Source organism: Boleophthalmus pectinirostris, unplaced genomic scaffold, assembly GCF_026225935.1.
Source record: "Boleophthalmus pectinirostris isolate CB_2022bp ecotype Guang Dong unplaced genomic scaffold, ASM2622593v1 HiC_scaffold_9, whole genome shotgun sequence".
NCBI lineage: Eukaryota > Metazoa > Chordata > Actinopteri > Gobiiformes > Gobiidae > Boleophthalmus > Boleophthalmus pectinirostris.
The window spans coordinates 17052525-17075220 of record NW_026571541.1 but is presented as its reverse complement, the minus strand read 5'-3'; the positions used below and the strand labels follow the sequence as shown (position 1 = coordinate 17075220).

Genomic DNA, 22696 nt, shown 5'->3' with positions numbered 1-22696 from the left:
TCAAAATGTTTTAGTACAACTTTGGTAAGCTACGAACTGCACCGCTTGATGGATTGTCGGCGCATTATGGCTGTAGTCAGGAGCCTCATGAAGTCTGACAGAAGCTCACCGCATCAGCGCACAAGGAGTGAACTGTTTTTTTCAGCACTTATAGTTTATGCAAATTAACCATGTGGTTTTAAGTTTTGTTTCTGTAAAACGTAAACAAATGTGCGCAAAGCTGCATTAAACACATTATTACTCAGTGTATATTTGTGTCGTCATTGTAGGAAATAAAAAAACAAACTTAAATTATCCACCCACATTCACATTCATTATACACATTCACCAAGACAGGGGCGCAACGCCGGGCAAATTACACCACGATCCGCCAATGGATCGTGGATGCCTGGGCTAAGGTTCAGAATAACTAATTAAGATGCATTACCCAACTTTTCTCTATTAAATTTCATAGTGTAGCAAATTTTAAAAAACACTTTTTGAAAAAAATCAGACACTGCTGAGCATGAGGGGAGTCCATGTGAGGTTTCTTGCCCTGGGCCCCCAAATTTTTGTTGACGTGCCTGGCTATAGGAAACACTGAGTACTTAAAGTGTATCTATAATGGGTCATAGAATGAGTCATTTATTCAACCATTTACAGCTCAAATCTTATCATAGTACAGAGCAATAAGAAAAATTCCTACACCAATACAAAGAAAAAATCCCTACAATAAATATGGACCCCCCAGATCCATTTCCATCTGTCGAGACGATAAGTCGAGATAGTATTCATCATGACGAGCCTAACTGCTGTGCGCTGTTCACATCTAATTGCAAAACATTTTATTCATCACAAACTAGGTTTGTGCAACGCTACATGATGCTTTGAGATGAGAGCTGATTTGCTGTTTCACTTCCCTGTGTTATAATTATATGTGTTATATAGTTGTTATAAAGCTGTTGTCAGGTATATTGAACACTTTGACTTTTTTTGTTTTTGGTTAGTTGGTCTATTTATTTTTAACACATGCACCCGAACAAACCCCTGTGACTAACTGTATTCAAACTGTTGTTACATAATATTACTATTGTACCATTCATGATTTTCTCTTTCCACCTTGAACCAATCACTGTCTCTATGGGAAAGGCAATAACACCTTTCCTGTTTATAATTAATCATCAGCTCGTGCATACTATGTGATGCATGTGTTTGTAAAAGGCATTGTTTAAATGTCATGACTTCCTCCATGGGGCCTTAATCACTGGACCTGTGGATTTAATTACAATTGTGCTTAAGTGTTTCTGTGTTTATAATCAGCTGATGGGGGAGAGGTGAGACGAAGGGGAGCGATTGCTGTTTTATTTAACCTTGAACAAATGCCTCGTGGGCTCCTCCTCTCAGTGTGGACACTCCTCTGATGTGCATTTTCCAATTGAAATTCATAGGGTCATTCTCATGAGCTTGTTTTCCCTAATGCTGCTGTTTGTTTTGATCCAGGGGAAGGAGACAACAGAGGAAGAGGATGAAGTCGCTGTGGGGATGGAGAAAGGCTTCATGGATGAGTTCTTTGACCAGGTATGACCAGGCTTTTCACCTGGAGGAATCAAGAAGTGGTTGAAATATTGAGTTAAATTTAGGGCTGGCACTACTTTGGTCTCAAGGCAGTGAACGGCCAGGAGAATGTCAAACACTGAGGTCAAAAACTCTTATTATGTTTTTTACTTCTTTTATTAGCAAAACCTTTGAGGAAAAAATACATTCACCATTGCACCTTCTGTCAAAACTGAAATCCTATCATCCTTAACTATATCATTAAGAAAAGGAAACAATGTCAAAAGGATTTTGTGCTGGTTGTGGCACACAGTGTTACACAGCCTGCCTTGTTTCCAGACAGAAGAAAATGTTGTTTTCATAATGTATAAATTATATTTCATTAATAAAACTTTATTATTTATAAGTTTGGTGCATTTGTTTATGGCTGTTAACTTTCTAGCATTGTTTTTTGTTTGGTATCTCCTCCCCAGAGATGGAGACCTGCTGAGAATCATCTGTTTTATGTAGACTGGCAGTGCTCACCCAACCCTGGCGAGTAAACTTGGATCTGTAATTTCTTTTTAATGGGCTGTCTACATTCATCCCCTACTGAGCAGTTTGGAGAAAAAAGTGAAATATTAAAAAATATATGCAATTTTGTTATAATCATCTGAGAGGTTGAAGTGCAGTTGTCATCATTTGCGCATGTAGGTGTTAACAGCAAAAACAAATGATACACAGGGACATGCTGGATTGAGTCCCTCTTGCATCATTAATGCATACTTTTACTTCTGCTAATTTGTGTGTGACAGTAGTAAGCCTAGACCAATTATGACCATGTGACATTACCCCAAATGCAGCAACCTAAAATGCAAGGTTCTTATACTTTTCAGGAATTTATATCCCTCTCGGCTACTGCTGGCAAATACATTTTACAGTCATTAAAAAGGTCTATAAGTAGTTTCAAACATTTGCTATGCATTTCTACTGTATGTCTCAGGACCGTTCTCTGCTCCTGTCTTTACCTCTGTGACAGGTTGTCTCTCACTGTCATATTAAAATGCAACTTTCATCTGTAGAATAATGTGATAGAAATATAGAGGTTCTGTGGAGGACAACCATAAAACCCTGGGTCTGATTTAAGTGTGTGAACGACAGGCTAATGCCATGTGACAAGGAGGCTCTAACTCCAACTGTGTCATTAATTAAACCTCCAGTGAAGACCCACCACTACTTCTGCTCCTGTCCTTCACGTATGACCACACTCAGGCTTTGTGCATCAAGGTCAGGAACACTTCAGACATGTTACTGATACGGAATATATAACTTAAGGTGCATTGTGTAATTTTTCTGGTGGAGGCTCTGTCACCTGCTCACCTCCATGGAGATGTTATAGCTTTGTCTGAAATGTTTAAGAGTATTGCATTACACGTTTCTATCCTCATGAAGACGCAATTCCCAAAGACTGGGCCATGACCCTCCAGTAGGTCGCATAAGATTTTTTTTGGTTCGCCTTGTTACGATCTGCATATAGGCCTGCAATATACAGGGCTACATTTAATGTCCAAATAGATGCCTTATTTTATTGCTGGTTCAATTACTGTTTTTCATAGTTTAAAACATGAGTAATACTAATTGTTCAGAGAGACAGGATCAGTCAGTCAACAATAAAATATCCTCATTAATGTTCAATAATGTTCAACTCTACCTTTATTTTGTGATTGGGTCGTGAAGGTGTGTGACTTTTAAAATATGGGTCCTCAGAAAAAAAGTTTGGGAAACACTACTGTGTGGATCATTCCAAGCAGAGCAATGGCATTTCCATAGAAACAAAAACCCGATGGACCCCTAACTGAAAAGTTACATAGTGAGCCTTTAATGCTTCTGAAGTTGATAACAGAATACCTTCATTCTCACTAATGTATAAATCTTTGCACTCAGTAGAAAGTTCAGCACTGTAGCACTGATTCTTTTAAAAGTTTGTGAAATTATTCCTGCCATGAATGATAAAATGCCCTAGATTCTGTCTAGTTTTAGTCTCACATTGTCAAATTGTTAACTTCATGTACCAAAGCTTTCTTGCAGTTGGAAAGAATATAATTTCTATTTCCCATTTTCAATATGATGTTTTGTGAAATGCAGCACGTGATTTCTCCCACAGTATCGTTCAAAGATACGGGCAATATCATTCCTTCTGTCGGCACACTTCACCATAAACATAAAGCTTCACAGATGGCAGCCATAATAACTCTGAGGGCTTGTTTACCTCTCAGCCTGCTGTCTGCATGTGTATAGGCATGACTTGGTGCCATATGTTGTATGTTGATTTCACAGCTTTGAGCAGTGAGTGTATGTGGACGTGTTGAGCAATATGTGCTGATCTGAGACTTTAATGTTGCGCAATAATGAAAACCTGAACACATGGTTGGCCCCTTTTATTAGAGTGACATTCTGGCTTAGCAGTGGTTAAAATACAACTGTGTTCTAAAAATAAAAGTGACTCTATAATGTGTCATCCTGTATACACCTTTTGATGGCTGTTTAAATGTTTCAGCTGATGATGCAAGTGTGAACAGAGCAGAAGCAAACCACATGTGTCGTGGGCTCTTGTCCCAGGTTTAGAACTTTTTTTAAGAAAAACATGCACATACTACTCCCTTAGACAAAACACTGTTCATATGAAGAAGTTGTATCATAAATTTTATCTGATACGCTTTTAACAATACACCTCAAATAACCTGGTGATGCAATGCTTTATAATCTTCCACAGTTTCATAACTCACTCACATGCAGTATTTGGAGCTCCTGATACAATATATTTTACATTACTCTTAAATGTGTCTTAATACAATTCCTTCCACACAAATAGAATTAGTGTGAGGTCCATTGAGATCTGAGAAACACATTACTATATGTGAGAGGGCTTAACGCTCATTTATCGTCTGCGCCTTCTCTGTCTCTGCCAGCATACTCACTAGTCTTACTCAGTTCAAATGCCATTCCAACCTGGAGACATTTAGACTGACACAAAAAGAAATATTAGTAGTTTTTATTGAATGAGTTAAGCTCTGGCGCTCAGACCCTTGCAGAAAACTTTGCAGTGGGGCGTGGCCGATTAGATGATGTTTAGAAGACGTCTTCCCCCTGGGATCTGGACACTGGAAATGGTAGAAGTGAAGGGGACGAGGACATGGTGAGAAGTGGAGGTGACGCTGAGGAGGAGGTGGGGCGCTGATTGGATGGAGTATTTGGAGTGAGGGATGAAGGCTGAGGAGAAAGTAAACTCTGGAGAAGCAGTGAGGTAGACTGGAGCAAATTTAGGTCTTCCAGGCTGAATTTACAGTCCACCCCAGGATGAATCTACAGTGATCTTCTGAAGTCAGTTAAGATGTTATTAAAACAGATCCAATCAGTGATTAGTTTAAGCCATCAGGTACAGATGGAGAAATGACAAGCCAAAACTGAAGAGGATGTGGCGACAGCTGGGGTAGGTGCAGAGGAGCAGATTGTGAGTTATGATAGACTGCTCTATTTGGAGATGGATGGAGTCAGGTGAACACAGCTGTGCCCTACCGTTTGTCCAGATGTTTAACCTGGGACATAGACCACAGCTGTGAATGGGAAGAAAGGTTATTATCAGTGTAGAGGCAGTGTAGGGGGATGGTAGCAGGGCTGTGCAATTTGTGACTTCAATTGTTACTCTATTCACAGTTACAATAAATTATATTTATATGTTTTATATCTCATCAAAACAAAATGAATAAACTTCTGTTCAGAATCTACCTTAGCCTTGAAAACAAAACTATCACAAAACATAAAAAAATATTGGGTTATCTCTACATAATTGTATCATTTCAAGGAACTAACCTCCTTGTTGAGAGTCCCATACTAATCAAAGAATCTGCATTTTTTACATTTCACAGAACTCAGGTGTTAAACATATTTTATTTTAACATAGATTTTGTAACCTTAGTAACACACAGTTGAAAAGCAAATGTGGCTCTTGACTGACTATCTCCACTGACCATAACATAAGCCATGTTACCAGTGTGGATAGTAACACTTTAGCCGCTGAGTGGGAGCTGCTGCTGCTGCTGTCTGGATGTGGCTGTTAATGCCATGTATTACTTCCTCTCATCCTCAGACTTAAGCTCAGACTCAGGGCCTCTCACCTGCCGCTCTGATACTACATGTAAACAGATGCAGGTGAATGAGCTGTGAGAATATTTTTAAAAGGCCTTTTCCCCTTGAGCGTGCTTTTTGTGGATTACTTAATGAGTGCCATTTGAAAACCACTTTGCTGTTACTCCTCCTCTAATATGATAATGACATCCTCACTTCAGTGCCAGTCCACATCACTCTAAGCTAATCGCTGCAGTTTCCTGTCTCTAACAGTGTCCATGGTTCTCTTTCCACAGGTAGAGGAGATCCGTGGCTTCATTGAGACTTTGGCAGACAAAGTGGAGGAGGTAAAGAGGCAGCACAGTGCGATCCTGGCTTCACCCAACCCAGATGAAAGTAAGCACACATTATTCACAACAAATAATGAATGTATAAATGAATAATGCCATGTGATTTCTGCCTTTACCAACAGTACCAGTCAAAAATTTTGACTCACCCTCTCATTCAATGTTTACAGACAAGCGACATCCACTATATGAAGCAAGATGTATGGAATTATTTAGTAAAGAAAAAAGTCAAATCATATTTTTTATTATCAAGCAAAGGGTGGCTAATTTGGGCATTTGGTTAAATTTTTTATGTTAAAAATTTAGGTTATTTAAGTTATTTTCTTTGCTATATAATTCACATCTTATGTCTTCTGTATGTATACGACATGTAGAAAGCAATAAACATATAAATATATTTATCTCCAATTTATTCAACGTCTGCTTGTCTCTAGCAGTTGGAAGTTCCACCAGAAAAGTTACATAGGGTACTTTTCTCTTTCATTACTTTTTGAATGCAATTTTGGTATATTTTCTTAAAATATGATGAGTAAAAAAAAAAAGTATGTTTCTAGCATACAAAAGGCTTAATATGCTTTTTTCCCCAACTGAATCCCAAATGAAGTAGGCAGAATTTTACCTGTATCTTTCCTGTTCTCCTAATATTCATAAGTTAAGTCATTCAAAGGTTTTAACTTGACAATAACGCTGTAATGATGAGTCATGAAAGCACAAAAGCACAAAAGAAAAATGTCAAACGTCACACTTTGCTGCATAATTTACACCTGTGGCAGAAAAGACCAGTAATGTAGGCACATTTTACTGAACAAAGAAGGAGGAATGACTCTACACTACAGAAATCAAGGGACTCTTGTGGTTTGGTTGAGACATAAAAGATAGCTCTTTTTGGACACTGTGATTGAACTCAGAGACTGTTTTATCAGCCTGGTCTGTCTCTCAAACTGTTCTTATCACAACAGCTAACACCACATGCCATTTCTTTAGTTTTATCCCATTTAGTTTTATCTCTGGGGTATAGGGTTGCAGTTAATCACATTTTAATCGAGATAGAGATTCATTTCTAATCATTAGAGACTGATTTTTTTTTTTTTCATGGCTAATGCCGATGCCGATACTTATAATCCATCAAAAACTATGGCCGATCAGCTCTGCCAATATTTTAAGGCTGATTTGGATTATTTTCCAGAAATTCTGTTATTTAAATTTACAACAAACTCACCCACAGCCCCTTTTTTACAACAAAGATTTAAAGATGCACTGTGTAATTTTACTGGTAGAGTGTATGCAACCGGTTTCTTGTCTTCTTGTCTTGTCTTTATGTGTTTTTATTGCTCAAAAACATGTTGAAAAACACAAAATATGTTGAAAAACAAACATCCCTACTGTAAGTGGGGTTGCATTCCACTGATCTGACCTGTAACCTGGCCTGATTATGTAATCTGCTTGTCTCCATGGAGATATTATTAGTTTAATGTCATACTGTGAGACATTGTAAACAATGCAATCCCATTTCCATTGAGACAAGCAGATCAGGGACCCCCTACCACAAAAGTCACTAGGTGCACCTTTAAGAAAGCTGTGTTGTCATGTTTTGTGCAGTTTCTTCGCATTGAAGTGTTAAAATAAACTGTGTATACCTTCTAAGCAACAAAATAGCATCCTGTGTTGGAGATTTAAGGCTGATAACTGATGTGCTAAAATGTCCTCATTTTGGCCTGATAATATCGGTCTGTCTCTACTAAATATCAATGATCTGGTTGAAGCTTATGAATCGAGACTAGACTAGAGCTCATCTAGGCTAAAGTAGTTCTGATCAAGCTTAGCAAGATTTGTAAATGGGTCCCCAAGCTGTTTGTGCTGTTTCAACACTGAAAGCAATTTTTATTTTCTGTTTGAATAAAAGAATCAATTAAAAATAGAAAACAATCATTATAAGGAAAAAACGTCTTCACTGAACGACCATTTGCACCCTCTAATACCATTCATCTCTATGGAAAAAAACAGCTATGGACACAAGCATTGGTCAATTTCAAGGTCTAAATAGTATCTTTACGGTGTACAGATATGGGCAAGGTGCTGCATTTAAGATAACCCTCTTTTGTCCCAGACTGATTTGGTGTCAGCATGTGTCCGCACTGATAAATGCACATGAGTGAGCGGCCAATGTAAATGTCAGGGCCATTTATTACATGAAGGTCATCATGTTTGTCAGCCTGCTGCAAAGTGGCCACCAGCAGGAACTGCGCTTTTAAATACCTCTGGGGTTCCTGTTATGTAATGTAACTTTCTCTGAAACCTGATATATTATACAAAATCTATTCCTTTCATGCTAATATTGTTTTGTCAGTGTCTTGCCAAATTGTTTCCACCTCAATCCGGAGACATGTACAGAAGAAGTGAGAAAACCTGCTCATAGGCGCCGAATGTGGTTAGTTGTTGAGTTTTAAAATGTCAAACTCACAAGAAGTGATTTGCAGAGTATAGTTTTGTCTTGATTTCAAATTGGCATTGTAATTTCTGAGATTCTTAGCACTTGACCTTTCCAACCTGTGTCTTTATATAAGAGAGTTACACATAATGTATCCAGTCCGAGTTATTTCCTGAGTGTTGACCCTTTCACATCACTTAGCCTTGGCACCCTGAATAATTTCCCTTGAGAGGAGATATGTGTAGTAATGGTGATATTGCTTCCTTATTGGAGGTTGATTAGGAAAAACATTTTTAATAAGCAAGTTATTTTTCCTTTAAAGGTGCAGTGTGTAACATTACTGGTGATGGGTTCACCACCTCCTTGTTTCCAAGGAAATGTTATTATTTCTCTGGAATGTCTTGGTATGGCATTAAATGTATCCGTCTTGCATTTACTCAATAACATTGTTTTTTATTTATCTGTTGCTGCCCCACGACTGTGGAACTAGTTGCCATTAGAGATTAGACAGGCGGAGTCTGTACCTTTTTTTAAATCACTCCTGAAAATGCACCTTTTTTCACTGACTTTTAACAAGTGACATGTACATTTGTTGTTGTTGAGTATCTTATAGTTTTCTGTGTTTTTAGTAGTTATATTGAGTTTGTATTGTGTATTGCCTTGTACTGCGATTGTCCTTGTCTATCCTGTGTTTGTGTACAGCACTTTGACAAGCTGTAAAGTTTTTAAAGTGCTTTATAAATAACTTTGGTATGGTATGGTATTTAAAAATTAGCATTCTTACTATGAGTGGGTTCGCTTCTCCACAGATCTGACATGTAACTTGGCCCTGTGGTGTCACCTGCTGTGTTCGTAGAGATAAATAAGTGTAATGCCATACTGTGAAACATTTTAGGCAATATCTCCATAGAGAGAAGCGGGTTATGGCCACTCCATCAGAAAAGTTACACAGTGCACCTTTAAACTATCTAACCGCTTCATGGGCTCTGAAATTCAACATCACTCAATCATCAGTTTAGTCAGGCAGGCCAGTTACATCAACACAGTAGCTACTTTTCCATAACTATGATTTAGTTCAGACAAAGTAGCTAATAAGAAATCAGGCTCCTGTTGTTATAGGCTGTAAACCATGTGCTTCGTTCACGCTTTAAGAGTTGCATAATGACATCTCTGCAGCCGCCCACCTGACCAGCTCCTCGCGCCTCCTCCTGACACGGGGGCTGTTGTGTGTTTGCTGACTGGGCTGTGTCTTTGGTGATCTACACTTTATTTCAGTTACCTCAGCACCATATTACCCCAATCACAGTTTAGTCCACCCACATAAATGTAGCGTGGCAAATCTCCACCAGGGAACTGCATACATTGCAGAGTGTGTGGGTCCAGGATTACTGTGTCTGTGTGGCCTATGTTTCACGGAGACGTAAAGTAGTAGTAGTCCTGATAATGATGATGTATTGGGTTATATGAATCGTATAATGTGCTTATTCCTCTAGTGTACAGAGGGACGCCGAAATGCTATATATAGAAACATGATTAGTGTTACATTCATAGGTGGTATTAAATAAGTGCGTTATTTGTCTTCATTCTCTCACATGTTTAAGATCCTGATGCTGGTCAATAAAACACACAGGCTTTCTTCAGTTCCTAATAACTTCTGATAATAGTGTGTGTTCTTTTGTCTCGTAAGGAAGAATATTAAAGAAACATTTTGTGCCTGCAGTTCAGTAGTTTTGTCTAGTATTATCTGATGAGACAATCACAGACAGAAAAGCTGTAAATAGCTCATTTCCATTTGTCGTTCACATCCTTTTTCTATTAGTTTAGTCACAATAATACAATTTCAAACTCAATGTCACTACTAAGGAAAAAGCTCACTTGGTACCAATTTTGATACCCTAATGACGCACTTTACTTTTATACAGTAGAATGTGATTTTCAACACAAAATAATATACATTTCTTTACTATTATATTTTGGTTGTATATCAAAGCCACTCTAAATACTCAAATTAGTATCTAGTTTCATACTTTCACTATTGATTATCTAAAACAATAATTCAGTAATCCAAGGGTTTGCAAAATGATACTCATCATTCATGTGGATACATTTTTACTACTTCATAGTAATACTTATATATAGACAGTAACAATATATAATGACCTTTGGCTTTTGAACATCTGTTGTAATATCTACCATGTCTATAGGCTGCAAAGAGGAAGCAATATCACCATTAACACACATAGCTCCATTATCTTCTCTCAAGTGAACTTATTCAGGGTGCCAAGGCTAAGTGGTGTGAAGGGGTCAGTGCTCATGAAATAACTCAACTTAAATGGATATATCAGTGAAAGTGACCCCCATATGTCGATATAAAGACATAAGTCATGATAGAAATGTTCAAACCCTCCAAAGTGCCAGTGTCAATTATAAAGAAACAAGTAACAAAAAATTATATCATTTATTCCCTATTAAATAGACTATTCTTATTTTTAAAGTTCCATACAAACAGTTTCTATAAAAAACAAGCTCATAAAAAAATACTGATTTAGGTAATGTAGCTTGTCTCAGAATAAGGCCAGTTAAAAACAGTATGTGTAAAGCAAATATTATTGGGATGAGCTCACAATCACTAGTACGCTCTTGGACTCTAGACTATCAATAATGGTCATATATTTACAGAGGGAGACTGTTAGTGGAGATAAGTGTGAGCTGAAGAGGAACCTATCACTCTAATGAAACTGTGACAATACTGATGCAAATATAGAAACTACATCAGCCTCAAGTCAATTTATAACATTATTTTATAGATACTGTTCCTTTGTGTTTCCTATTGCGTGTCATAGAGGTAACATGAGTAGCTGACACATGTGCATACTTTTATAAAATTCTGACCTTAGGGCTCCAATAATAAATAAAAATGTGATTAATTTTACCTCTGCATGTAGGTCACAAGCCAGTATACATTTCAAACGCCAAGCCTAACTAAATGGGTCAGCTCAGGAAAGGGATCTGGCACTAATCCTTAAACAATATCAGTTGTTAATTCTTGCCAAATAATTTTCCCCTCAATCCAAAGACATGTACGGTAGAAGCGAGAAAAAAAATAAAGATTGAATTAAAAAATGTAATTGTAGACATACACAGGCACGCACTACACAATAATAATGAGTTTGAAAGTTGAGTTTATTTCCAAGTCTCTCCCTGTTTGACTTTGTGCCTGCCTCGTAGCGTCTCTCGGTGCGAGGACTGGCTGCACGCGTCACCATGGCAACATGGTCCTAATGATGCCAACAAGCGTGACCTGAAGATTCCATTTGAGAACGTCAGAGAGAGAGAGGGAGCAGGAGAGAGAGAAAGGGAGAGAGAAGCAGTGTGAACAAGCCACAGCTCAACTGACTCTTCAGTTTTGCCCTCTAATTTGCTTCCCCTCTCACTTCTTTCCTACTTATTCATCAGTGCCCATGCACTCTTCCATCTTTTCTGGGAGCCAGTAATGACAATGAATAGACACTTGATCGAGCAGGTTGACCCACTGTTTAGTAACGCCAATGTACTTTAGTACATGCTGTCTGCAAAAAGATGGATAAAGTGTTTGTTTTAATTATTATCGACTATAGTAGGCTACAGCTGTGATTTTGATGACCCTGTAATCTTCTGTGAAATGTCACCATGACTACAGAGAACTAACCACATTTTTTGGCCACTACAACTTTAATGGGATGCAACTAAGATTAGCAAACCTGCAGTCTAATGTACTAAATATTACTTTATTAACCCATAAACTTTGTTGGCCTAAGCAACAGACAAAGGTAGTTTCTAATTAATTTTGACACTAAAACTCCTAAAAATGAAATCAGTATTGGCTGTCTGCTGATTATTTACTTGTACAGCATCTGTACATTGACAAACTGAGGTACACACAATTCAGTCAAAACATACAGGACATATTATTTATTTAGCACAATAATATGAATACGAAATATGCTAACTGGTACAAAGTATACACACACTAAAGCAGGTTCAGTTATGGACTGTAAGTGGCATTATTCTTGAGAGAAGTGAGATTGTTTGGTACCTCCAGTAATCTCAAATCTCGATAGTGATAGTGCAGCAGTTATAAATAGGAAGTCAGTGATGCTGTAGGTGACTGATTCCATCTAGAGAGCACACAGAGCACCACTTATCCCGCTCACCCTCGGGGCGTCAGCCCACTACTTGAGATGGAAATCACCGTCCCTGACCCCGCAAACATGCTCACTGTTTCACCAGTGGCAGAAACAGCTTTGACAGGTTTCTAATAGCCTTTTGAGGATGGGCCTAGTGTTTGTCTTATTACGCACTATTACATATTTTGCGCAGACCTAAACTCAGACAGGTCTTATTATATTTCATTTTAATATAGTCAATACACATATTCCATTGTATCCAATAGGGAGTTTAAATACACAAATGATAAAAAGCATTTGTAATCCTCACTCAACAAAGCCTACTACTGTGTTTCTTTTGTCCGATAATCACTATCCCACCTGCTTTATCTCTGTCCTGTTTGCTCATGCTCATAGCTGGAATCTGCTGATATTTAAACAGGAGGAACTTTTGTTAATCACCAGACAGCAGAGGGGGTAAGCAGGGCTGGACGAAATGACAATAACAATCATGCTCTAAGCCGTATGACGATATAAAATTTTGGTGATGGTGTCATATTGTAATTCAATGTTGCTCTGTTTTACTTTGTCGCCCACTCCCATCGGTCAGTCTGGTTATTTTGTGGCAGTTTTTATTTTCATATTTATGATTTATAGAGTGAGTGCTTATTGAAACGAGAGGGTCCCATGCAATATGCAAAGTAATTACTGTTGAGGAGAACTTGAGGCAGTGGGGAGAGTGCAGCACAGTTTCATTAAATAGCCTAACTAACTTTCAGGCGTGTTTTATGTTGGTGGTTTCCTGAGGTCTTCTATGGCAAGATGATAAATGTTCTCCAATAAACTTACTTTGCAAAAAAAGTTGCAATTAAAACTCCGGAGTAAAGTCTGTCTCAGCTTAATTCATGTCATTAATATTCGATGCTGTAATAGCAGTAAATGTTTGGTTACAATGCATTCCAATAAGCCTGAGTCAAGTCAAATCGCAATTTGTTCTCTGTTGGCCTGTCACGATAAAAATCTTTGAGAAACGATATATTGCTACAAAGATATATTCCGATAAATGGTAACATTGAAACTACTTCATGGATACAATAATAATATAATATGATATGATAATAATGCAGTAATCCATTAAACCATTTTTGAATAGGCAGTATCATTCACAAGGCATGAGCTGCAATAATAATTAGTCATAGTCATTCAACCCTCTATGGCTCAAATTTTATTGTATTACAACAAAAATCTCCCAAAACTCGCCACTTTTCCCAAAAAAATACTGAGTCTAAAAATATATTGTTCCAGCTATCATATATTGAACGATAAGTCGATATTGCACTTAATTGTGACAGACCTAATCCTCTGTCCCATCTTTCAATGCGCCTGGGGACTTCTCCTCAGAGCTTGAGGACTACCGAGCTGGAGGATTTTAACTATTGTGCATATTTTGACTTAACTAACAGAGTGGTTGGAAGGTTGGTTCCCATGAGACCCTGTACAGGTAAGTCAGCTGCAAAAAGAGGGATCAAGACAAGACAAGTAGCTGTATTTCACACCAACGTATACTTAATTGCTTGTTAAAACCATCCCAAAACTTTAGTTACTGTCCCAACAAACAAACAAACCAATCAATATCAGCAGCAGCACACAAGGTAATTGGCTGCTTTTGAGTTGTGAATGTGTGAAATATCGATTGCCAAAACCAGCTCTGCTTACTTTCAGACACAGTACAGCTCTTCACGACTCATTTAAGCGTTTTCTTTTTTCCAGAGACTAAGGCTGAACTGGAGGATCTCATGGCGGACATCAAGAAACTGGCTAACAAAATCCGTTCCAAACTAAAAAGTCAGTAAAGTATTTTTTTAAACTACAACTCTGAGAGCATATTGAATACAACCTTTTTGTCATTTACCTGCTATTAACATATTTATTTTTCACATTAAATTGACTGAGCCTAAAGTTTGAGTGGGTTTGGCTTGAATTTGAAACTATAACATTGTATTGCAGGTATCCAGCAAACTATAGAACAAGAAGAAGGGCAAAACAGATCATCAGCAGATCTTAGAATACGTAAGACACAGGTATGAAGCGTGAGTAAATTTGAGTTTAATAGTCTAACTCAACCTAATGTTTGTATTTATTGTTGTTCCAGCACTCCACGCTGTCCCGTAAGTTTGTAGAGGTGATGTCGGAGTACAACACCACACAGTCAGACTACAGAGAGCGCTGCAAAGGCCGCATCCAGAGACAACTGGAGATCAGTGAGTAACCAGCTGCAGTATTTGTTTAAAGGGCCCATATTACGTTATTTTCTGATCTGTTATGTCGTTCCCCCATCAAAAACACACCGGCAGTTGTGTTTTGTTTAATTTACACATATTTAACCCTTACATACTAGTGAGGTCAAATTAGACCCGTTTTGACATTCAGGAGTAGTAAAAGTACCTTAAGCATCAGACTTTTATCCTGAAATTTGATGACTTTTCCTAAATTTTGCCAAAATATACAAAAATTTAAATATTTTGAAATTGTATAAAATATAATGTATACAGGTGCTACAAATGTTTGGTCACTGAGGCTGGTTCGGGTCTAACCCTTTTGAGATGGATTTTAGCTCTATCAGTGTGGATCAAATGAAGGAAAATGGAAGTTGTAGGGAATCTTGAAACTGTGAAACTGTACAGACCATGTTTGTGTGTATTTTTTTATGAGACAGTGTTGACAGATTTCAAGAGTTCACTGTTTTGAGATTTCCCCATGCCCCAGGTTCCCAGAGATAGAAACCGATTGGTTTTTGAAGGGGCGAAGGGAATCATCCTGTATATGATGCACATAAGAAACACAAGTCAATCATGGGGGAGAGAGGTCTTGAAGTTTGCTTTCAGTCAGGACACCACAGTTGTCTCATACATGCAAAAGAACAAGCAAATATGAAAAATATGCTCTTCCTGTTCTTTGAAACATGATATTTATATATTACATATATTTATTAATGTGGGGTAGTCTATTTAGACATTCTAAATGGATCTGCAGTTCAAAATTTGGTACACTTACTGTGAACGGAATTCTCGGTCTGGGCCAAATTTGACCCAAATTGTACTGTGAAGGCTTCAAAAATGAATAGTTTGTAAAGGTTAACACACAGAGCCTCCATATTTAGACTAACTTCTTCTCTCAAACTGAAAACAATCTGTTTGTCCTGTGAAAATGACCTGTTCCTTGTTCCTGTACCTTGTTATGTGGTAATACAGGAAGTGCTTTTCTTGTTGTGTACCACTGGAGTGGACCCCAAAAACAGACTCAGAACGAGGGCAAAAATGCAAAAAAGAAACAAAGGTTTATTGACGAGGCAGGATAGGTAGTGGAGGAGCGAGGAGCCAGGAGCTGGAATGCCGGAGTCTTCCACAGCGGGAACTAGGAAATACAAAAATGCAGGTAAGTAACAGGAAGCGACGTAGAAACAAAAACTGAGCCGACTGGTAGATCACCATCAGGTAGACGAAACAATCTGGCAGAGTCTGGCTGGAGAGCTGGGCCTTTGTAGCAGGCTTGATTGCAGATGGAGAGCAGGTGCTCCCAGCAGACTCCGCCCACATCCACACAAGGAAGACTCAGGACAGGCAGGGGCGTGACAGTACCCCCCCTCCTAGGGGACGTCTCCGGACGTCCTACCAGGCTTGTCAGGGAAGGTCCTGTAGAAATCCCGGAGCAGAGAGGCATCAAGGATGTAATGCCGAGGGACCCAAGATCGCTCCTCAGGACCATACCCTTCCCAGTCCACAAGGTACTGGTGACCCCTCCCACGACGCCGGACATCCAGGATAAGGCGCACAGTGAAAGCAGGGTGATTGTCGATGATCCGGGTGGGAGGAGGAGGAGGGGGATCGGCCGGAGGGCTGAGCGGACTAGAAACCACAGGTTTTAATAGGGACACGTGAAAAGAGGGATGAATGTTCATAGATCTTGGTAATCTGAGACGCACAACTGACGGATTGATTACTTTTTCGATGGTGAAAGGTCCAACAAACTTAGGAGCCAATTTACGAGACTCTACTTGAAGAGGCAAATCTCGAGAGGAAAGCCAAACCTTTTGCCTTGGTTGGTAAGTGGGACATGGTACGCGGTGGCGATTGGCACTCTCCTGGTTACGAAGACTTGTGCGTTTGAGTGCTGCATTGGCTGCCCTCCAAACACTACGGCAGCGTCGTAGATGAGCCTGAACAGAAGGGACTGCGACTTCCATCTCCTGAGCAGGGAATAAAGGTGGTTGAAAGCCCAGAGACACCATAAAAGGAGACATACCTGTGGCAGATGACACTAAGGAATTGTGGGCGTACTCGACCCAAGGCAAAAAAGAACTCCAAGTGGTGGGGTTACAGGCTGTGACACAGCGCAGTGCAGACTCCAAGTCCTGGTTAGCCCTCTCGGTTTGTCCATTAGATTGCGGGTGATAACCAGAGGAAAGGCTGACAGAAGTCCCTAGAGACAGACAAAAGGCCTTCCAAACCTGAGGGGAGAATTGAGGGCCTCTGACACAATGTCTGTGGGAATACCGTGAAGACGAAACACATGTTGCACCAAGAGTTTAGCCGTTTCAAAAGGATGAAGGTAATTTGGGGAGAGGAACAAAATGCACGGCTTTAGAAAAACGATCCACAATGGTTAAGATAGTGGCGTTTCCTTCTGACGTGGGGAGACCCGTAACAAAGTCCACTGCTATATGTGACCAAGGCCGGCTGGGGATGGGTAGAGGATGGAGAAGACCAGCAGGGGGCAGGTGACTGGATTTGCTGCGAGCGCACACAGGACAAGCAGAAACAAAGACTCTGGTGTCCCGAGACATGGAGGGCCACCAAAATCTTTGTCTCAGGAAAGCTAAAGTGCGATAAAAACCAGGATGACAAGTTAGCTTGGAGGAGTGCCCCCACTGGAGGACTTGGGAGCGCACAGAGTCGGGTACAAAAAGACAATTGGGTGGACCAGTACCTGGGTCAGGTTGGGTTTGTTGGGCCTCCCGGACTAACTTCTCAATCTCCCAGCTAACGGCACCAAGAAGGAAACTCGAAGTCGAGGACTTGATCAAAGAGTCTGGTTTGTCAATGATGCAAGATGGAGGTAGGATAGGAGTGGGTTGGGTTTCAGTCTCCTCAGAAGTGGACTGACGGGACAGGGCATCTGGCTTAGTATTCCGGGATCCAGGACGGTAAGTTAAAACAAAATTAAATCTTCCCAGGAACAGCACCCATCGAGCCTGACGGGAGTTCAACCTTTCAGCAGAACGAAGGTAAGAAAGATTTTTGTGGTCAGTCCACACAATAAAGGGGTGCTCAGCTCCTTCCAGCCAGTGGCGCCATTCCTGGAGGGCCAAAACAACTGCCAGGAGTTCACGGTTGCCAACGTCATAGTTGGCTTCCGCTGGTGTTAATCACCGGGAGAAGTAGGCACAGGGGTGAATTTTCTGATCCTTTGGGCAACGCTGGGACAGGACAGCACCCACTCCTGAGTCAGAGGTGTCAACTTCAACAATGAATTGTTTGGATGGATCTGGATGAGACAAAACAGGAGCAGTTATGAAAAGTTGTTTGAGTGTGGAAAAAGCTACTTCTGCGTCATGAGACCACTTGAACGGGACAAGGGGGGGAGGTCAGACAGGTAAGAGGAGCTGCTTTTCTACTGTAGTCTTTGATGAATCTTCTGTAGAAGTTGGCAAATCCCAGAAAACGCTGGAGTTGTTTGCGTGTCTCGGGTCTCGGCCACTCCGCAACAGCTTTCACTTTAGCCGGATCAGGCTTAAGTTGTCCCTGCTCAATGACAAAACCGAGAAAGTTAACAGTGGTGGCATGGAATTCACACTTTTTGGCTTTTACAAATAACTTGTTCTCTAAAGTCTTTGCAGGACCAGCCTCACATGCTCCACATGTTCTTCAAGATCTTGAGAGAAAATCAAAATGTCATCCAGATAAACAAATACAAATTCATTGAGCATGTCACGGAGCACATCATTGACCAGGGCTTGGAATACGGCAGGGGCATTAGTAAGTCCGAACGGCATGACTAAGTATTCAAAATGTCCAATGGGAGTATTAAATGCAGTTTTCCACTCATCTCCTTGGCAGATGCGGACCAGATGGTAAGCATTGCGGAGGTAAAGTTTGGTAAAAATGTTAGCTTGATGGAGGGGCTCAAACGCAGAGTCAGTGAGTGGAAGGGGATATTTATTCTTTATAGTAATGTCATTTAAACCACGATAATCAATGCAGGGTCATAAAGTCTTATCCTTTTTATCTACAAAGGAAAATCCAGCCCCTACAGGGGACGAGGAGAGCCGAATTAACCCAGCTGCCAGAGAGTCTTTAATGTACTGTTCCATAGTTTCTCTCTCAGGACGACTAGAAAGCAAGGGAGCTCCAGGGAGTAAATCTATGGCACAATCATAGGGACGGTGAGGAGGGAGAGACAGTGCTTTCTCTTTGCTGAATACTTGAGCCAAATCATGATATATGGTTGGAACGGAGGTCAAATCAGGTGGACTAGGTGGAGTGGAGTTTGAACCTTTACTCACCGTGACGGCTGACTTGAGGCACTGGGAGTGACAATGAACACTCCAGCTGTTAACCTTATTGGCTGACCAGTCAATTTGTGGGTTGTGCAGCTTGAGCCAAGGTAGTCCCAAAACCACCGGAGCTTGAGGAGATGGAATGATTAACAACTGTATTTCCTCTCTGTGGTTGCCAGACAGAATAAGGGTAACAGGCATGGTGCGATGAGTGATTTTGGCTAGGTGGTTACCGTTTAGTGCATTAACGTCTCTGGGAAACTAATGGTTCGGTAGGAATATTCGCTTGATGAACAAGGTTGGAATCAATAAAATTACTGTCGGCCCCAGAGTCAACAAAACTATGGAAAGAGAGGCACTCACGTAACCACAGAAGGGAGGTCTGAAGGAGAAGCCGGTCCGGAGAAAATTGCGTAGGAGAGGAAACATGGCTCACTAGGACCCCTCCACTCACAGGTGAGCCTGGTCTTTTGGCCGCAAGGGGCAAGCACTGATGAAATGACCTTCTTGTCCACAGTAAAAGCAAAGGCCCGACCTTTGTCGGCGTTGGCGTTCAGCTGGAGTTAGTCGGGCCCGACCCAGTTGCGTAGGTTCCTCTGGATCGACAGTAGGCACAGAAGGCACGGAGGAAACTGGAGAAACCCTCTCCCTGAAGTTCATTTTTCTGGGCTGTGGGGGAAGCTGACGGATACGGACTCGCTCCCTCTCAGTCAGTCTTTTGTCAATCTTAGAGGCCAGAGCAATCAAAGCCTCCAACTCAGAGGGTAAATCAAGGGGAGTTAGGTGGTCTTTTATAGTCTCAGAAAGTCCGTTGAAAAAAGCATCCACTAGGGCCAACTGATTCCACCCACTGTCAGCCGAGAGAGTACGAAACTCCAAGGCGTAATCCAGCACGCTGCGTCGTCCTTGTCGTAATGAGACCAAGGCCTTAGCAGCCTCTCGACCAGGTGAAACGGTCTGGAAGATTTGGTTGAAAGTCTTGAGGAAAAGAGGAAGGGAATTGCAGATGGTAGAGTGCCGATCCCACTCCGCTGTAGCCCAGGCTCTAGCTCGACCAGTCAAGTAGGAGATTATATATGCAACTTTAGCACGGTCGGAGGGAAATGAAGCAGGTTGGAATTCGAAATGCAACTCGCATTGAGACAGAAATGGCCGACAATCCCCTGACTCACCGGAAAATCTCTCTGGACTGGACAAACGAATGAGAGAAGATCCAGGAGGAGGAAGGGCAGAAACAACTTCAGGAGTGGGAGGTGGAGTAGCTCATGCAGGTGGAAACGATGTATCTTCCATTTGCTTGAATCGCTCAATAATGAAGTTCATCTGAGAGGATATCTGAGAAAATGCCTCTTGGTGACCGTCATTAGCAGATCTGAGTTCTTCTCTGAGGCTACTCACTTGCTCCTCTTGCTGTTTAATTCTCAGTCCTTGGGCTTGGAGTGCTGCTCGAACTGGGTCTGGGGAGTCCATGTCTTGGCCAGATTGTTCTGTTGTGTACCACTGGAGTGGACCCCAAAAACAGACTCAGAACGAGGGCAAAAATGCAAAAAAGAAACAAAGGTTTATTAACGAGGCAGGATAGGCAGTGGAGGAGCGAGGAGCCAGGAGCTGGAATGCCGGAGTCTTCCACAGCGGGAACTAGGAAATACAAAAATGCAGGTAAGTAACAGGAAGTGACGTAGAAACAAAAACTGAGCTGACTGGTAGATCACCATCAGGTAGACGAAACAATCTGGCAGAGTCTGGCTGGAGAGCTGGGCCTTTGTAGCAGGCTTGATTGCAGATGGAGAGCAGGTGCTCCCAGCAGACTCCGCCCACATCCACACAAGGAAGACTCAGGTCACAGGCAGGGGCGTGACATTTCTGTGTTTTTAAACTCCATATATCTTCATTATAATTATATAGGTACTTTAAACACTGGAATTGACAATCTCCACTAAGCAAAAGGTAAAAGGAGCTGTTAACTTGAAAACCACTGCTTCATGATGAGCATTTGAACTTTGAAGATTTAGACAGACTAATAATACAGGCTTACTCAAACATGTGTGAATGAAACAAAACACAACTCCAGGAATGTTTTGATGAGGTTTCAACAACCAACCAACTAAAACTTCACATGTTTTGCTTAATATAGGACCTTTATTGTATTATTATTATTATAAAAGTGCTATATACATTTATTTTAGCATTAGTATGAGTACTTTGTTGTTTTTATAACAGTGGCATAAAGCATTCCAGTTTGTACTTCTTTTGAAAATGTGTGCAACCAGTCCAAGCTCTGTTCACCACTTCTACTGAGTAAAAATAATAGTAGTGGTTGGCTGTTTTAGGAGTAACAAAATTGCACCTGACTCACCTTTTCCTTATGGGCCCCTGTGTTTGGATTTGATTTGTCAGCTGCTAAAGTCACAGGTGGCCTTTGCTGATACCGCCTGTTGTCAGGGGAAGGATCCGACAGTGGTGGAGAAAGAACAGATGAAGAAATGTAGTCTTTTGCTCCACAAATTGTCCCTCTACATTACGTTACGTGCAGATCTGATATAACAGGATTTGTTAAAAGAGCTATGTTCTGGCAATAGCAGTGGTAGCTTTTTTGACAGTGGTGTAAATCAATAGGCTTGTATCACACGCAGAGGGACACAGTCTGGTCTGTCGGATAGAAGATCGATATTTCCTCTCCCACGCCTCTCCTCGCCTCGTACTTCAGACCTGTTTCAACTGCTCTGCTCAGACAGACTGACAGATACAGCCTGTTAACTCCCTGAAATCTCTGTAATACCTTCCCTGTGTGACAACTCTTATCCTTGAGGACCTCATTGACCCTCACCTTTTCTGTTCATTTGTTCTTACATTTACATATATGAGGCCAGAGCAGTTAGAGCTTTGGCTTCACAACGAGAAGGTTCAGGGTTCGATTGCCAGACCTGGTGGGGCCTTTCTGTGTAGCGTTTGTAGGTTTCTCTACAACTAAAAACAATCATGGTTAAAAAAAATTAACTTCAATTTATTTGTGCTTTCATTTAGTTAGTTGTGTTTTTTTTTTTTAAATAATCAAACTTGTGCAAATCAGGCAGCAACACAGGTCACTGTCACATGACTCCAGGATACAGGAGACATTCAAAATAATAAGACTTTTTTATATATATATATAATAATACATTACTATTTATTTAGTGCTTTTCTAAACACTCAAAGATACTGTACAAAGAATACAACTAAAAAAGTACATACTAAAAAAGCCTCCTGTTACAAAATGACACCATATTGGTATGGTACTGTATCTCCCTAGGCTGTAGTGGTGATTATTATTTCTAAGTATCAGCTGGGAGTCAGGACTGGAAGACTTTTTGAGCTTGTTGCTGAAAAATTACTTTGTGCTGCTTTTTGAAATCACACCATGAAATGCAGAAATAGTGCCATAACTGAATATTGCCTGAGCCTTTCACCTTGTGCATTTTCTACTGAGACACTATGATTATCCACTATAGTAGGCCAGTAAGTAGAGAATAACAATGGTATTTTCTTACAACGACCAGAGATTGTATTCAGAATTTAGGGTGGGGTTATTGTAGCTGATATTTAT

The 22696-nt window shown here is 40.4% G+C and overlaps 1 protein-coding gene across 1 annotated transcript in view; it reads left to right on the top strand.

Annotated features, from left to right (window-relative positions):
• Window positions 1-22696, top strand: part of stx1a (syntaxin 1A (brain)) — a 40247-nt gene that overhangs the window by 9388 nt on the left and 8163 nt on the right. The window contains exons 2-6 of the mRNA XM_055166790.1: window positions 1480-1557; window positions 5934-6033; window positions 14328-14402; window positions 14565-14638; window positions 14710-14818. Of these exons, the coding sequence (XP_055022765.1) occupies window positions 1480-1557; window positions 5934-6033; window positions 14328-14402; window positions 14565-14638; window positions 14710-14818 (436 nt within the window). The remainder of the gene's footprint in view (window positions 1-1479; window positions 1558-5933; window positions 6034-14327; window positions 14403-14564; window positions 14639-14709; window positions 14819-22696) is intronic.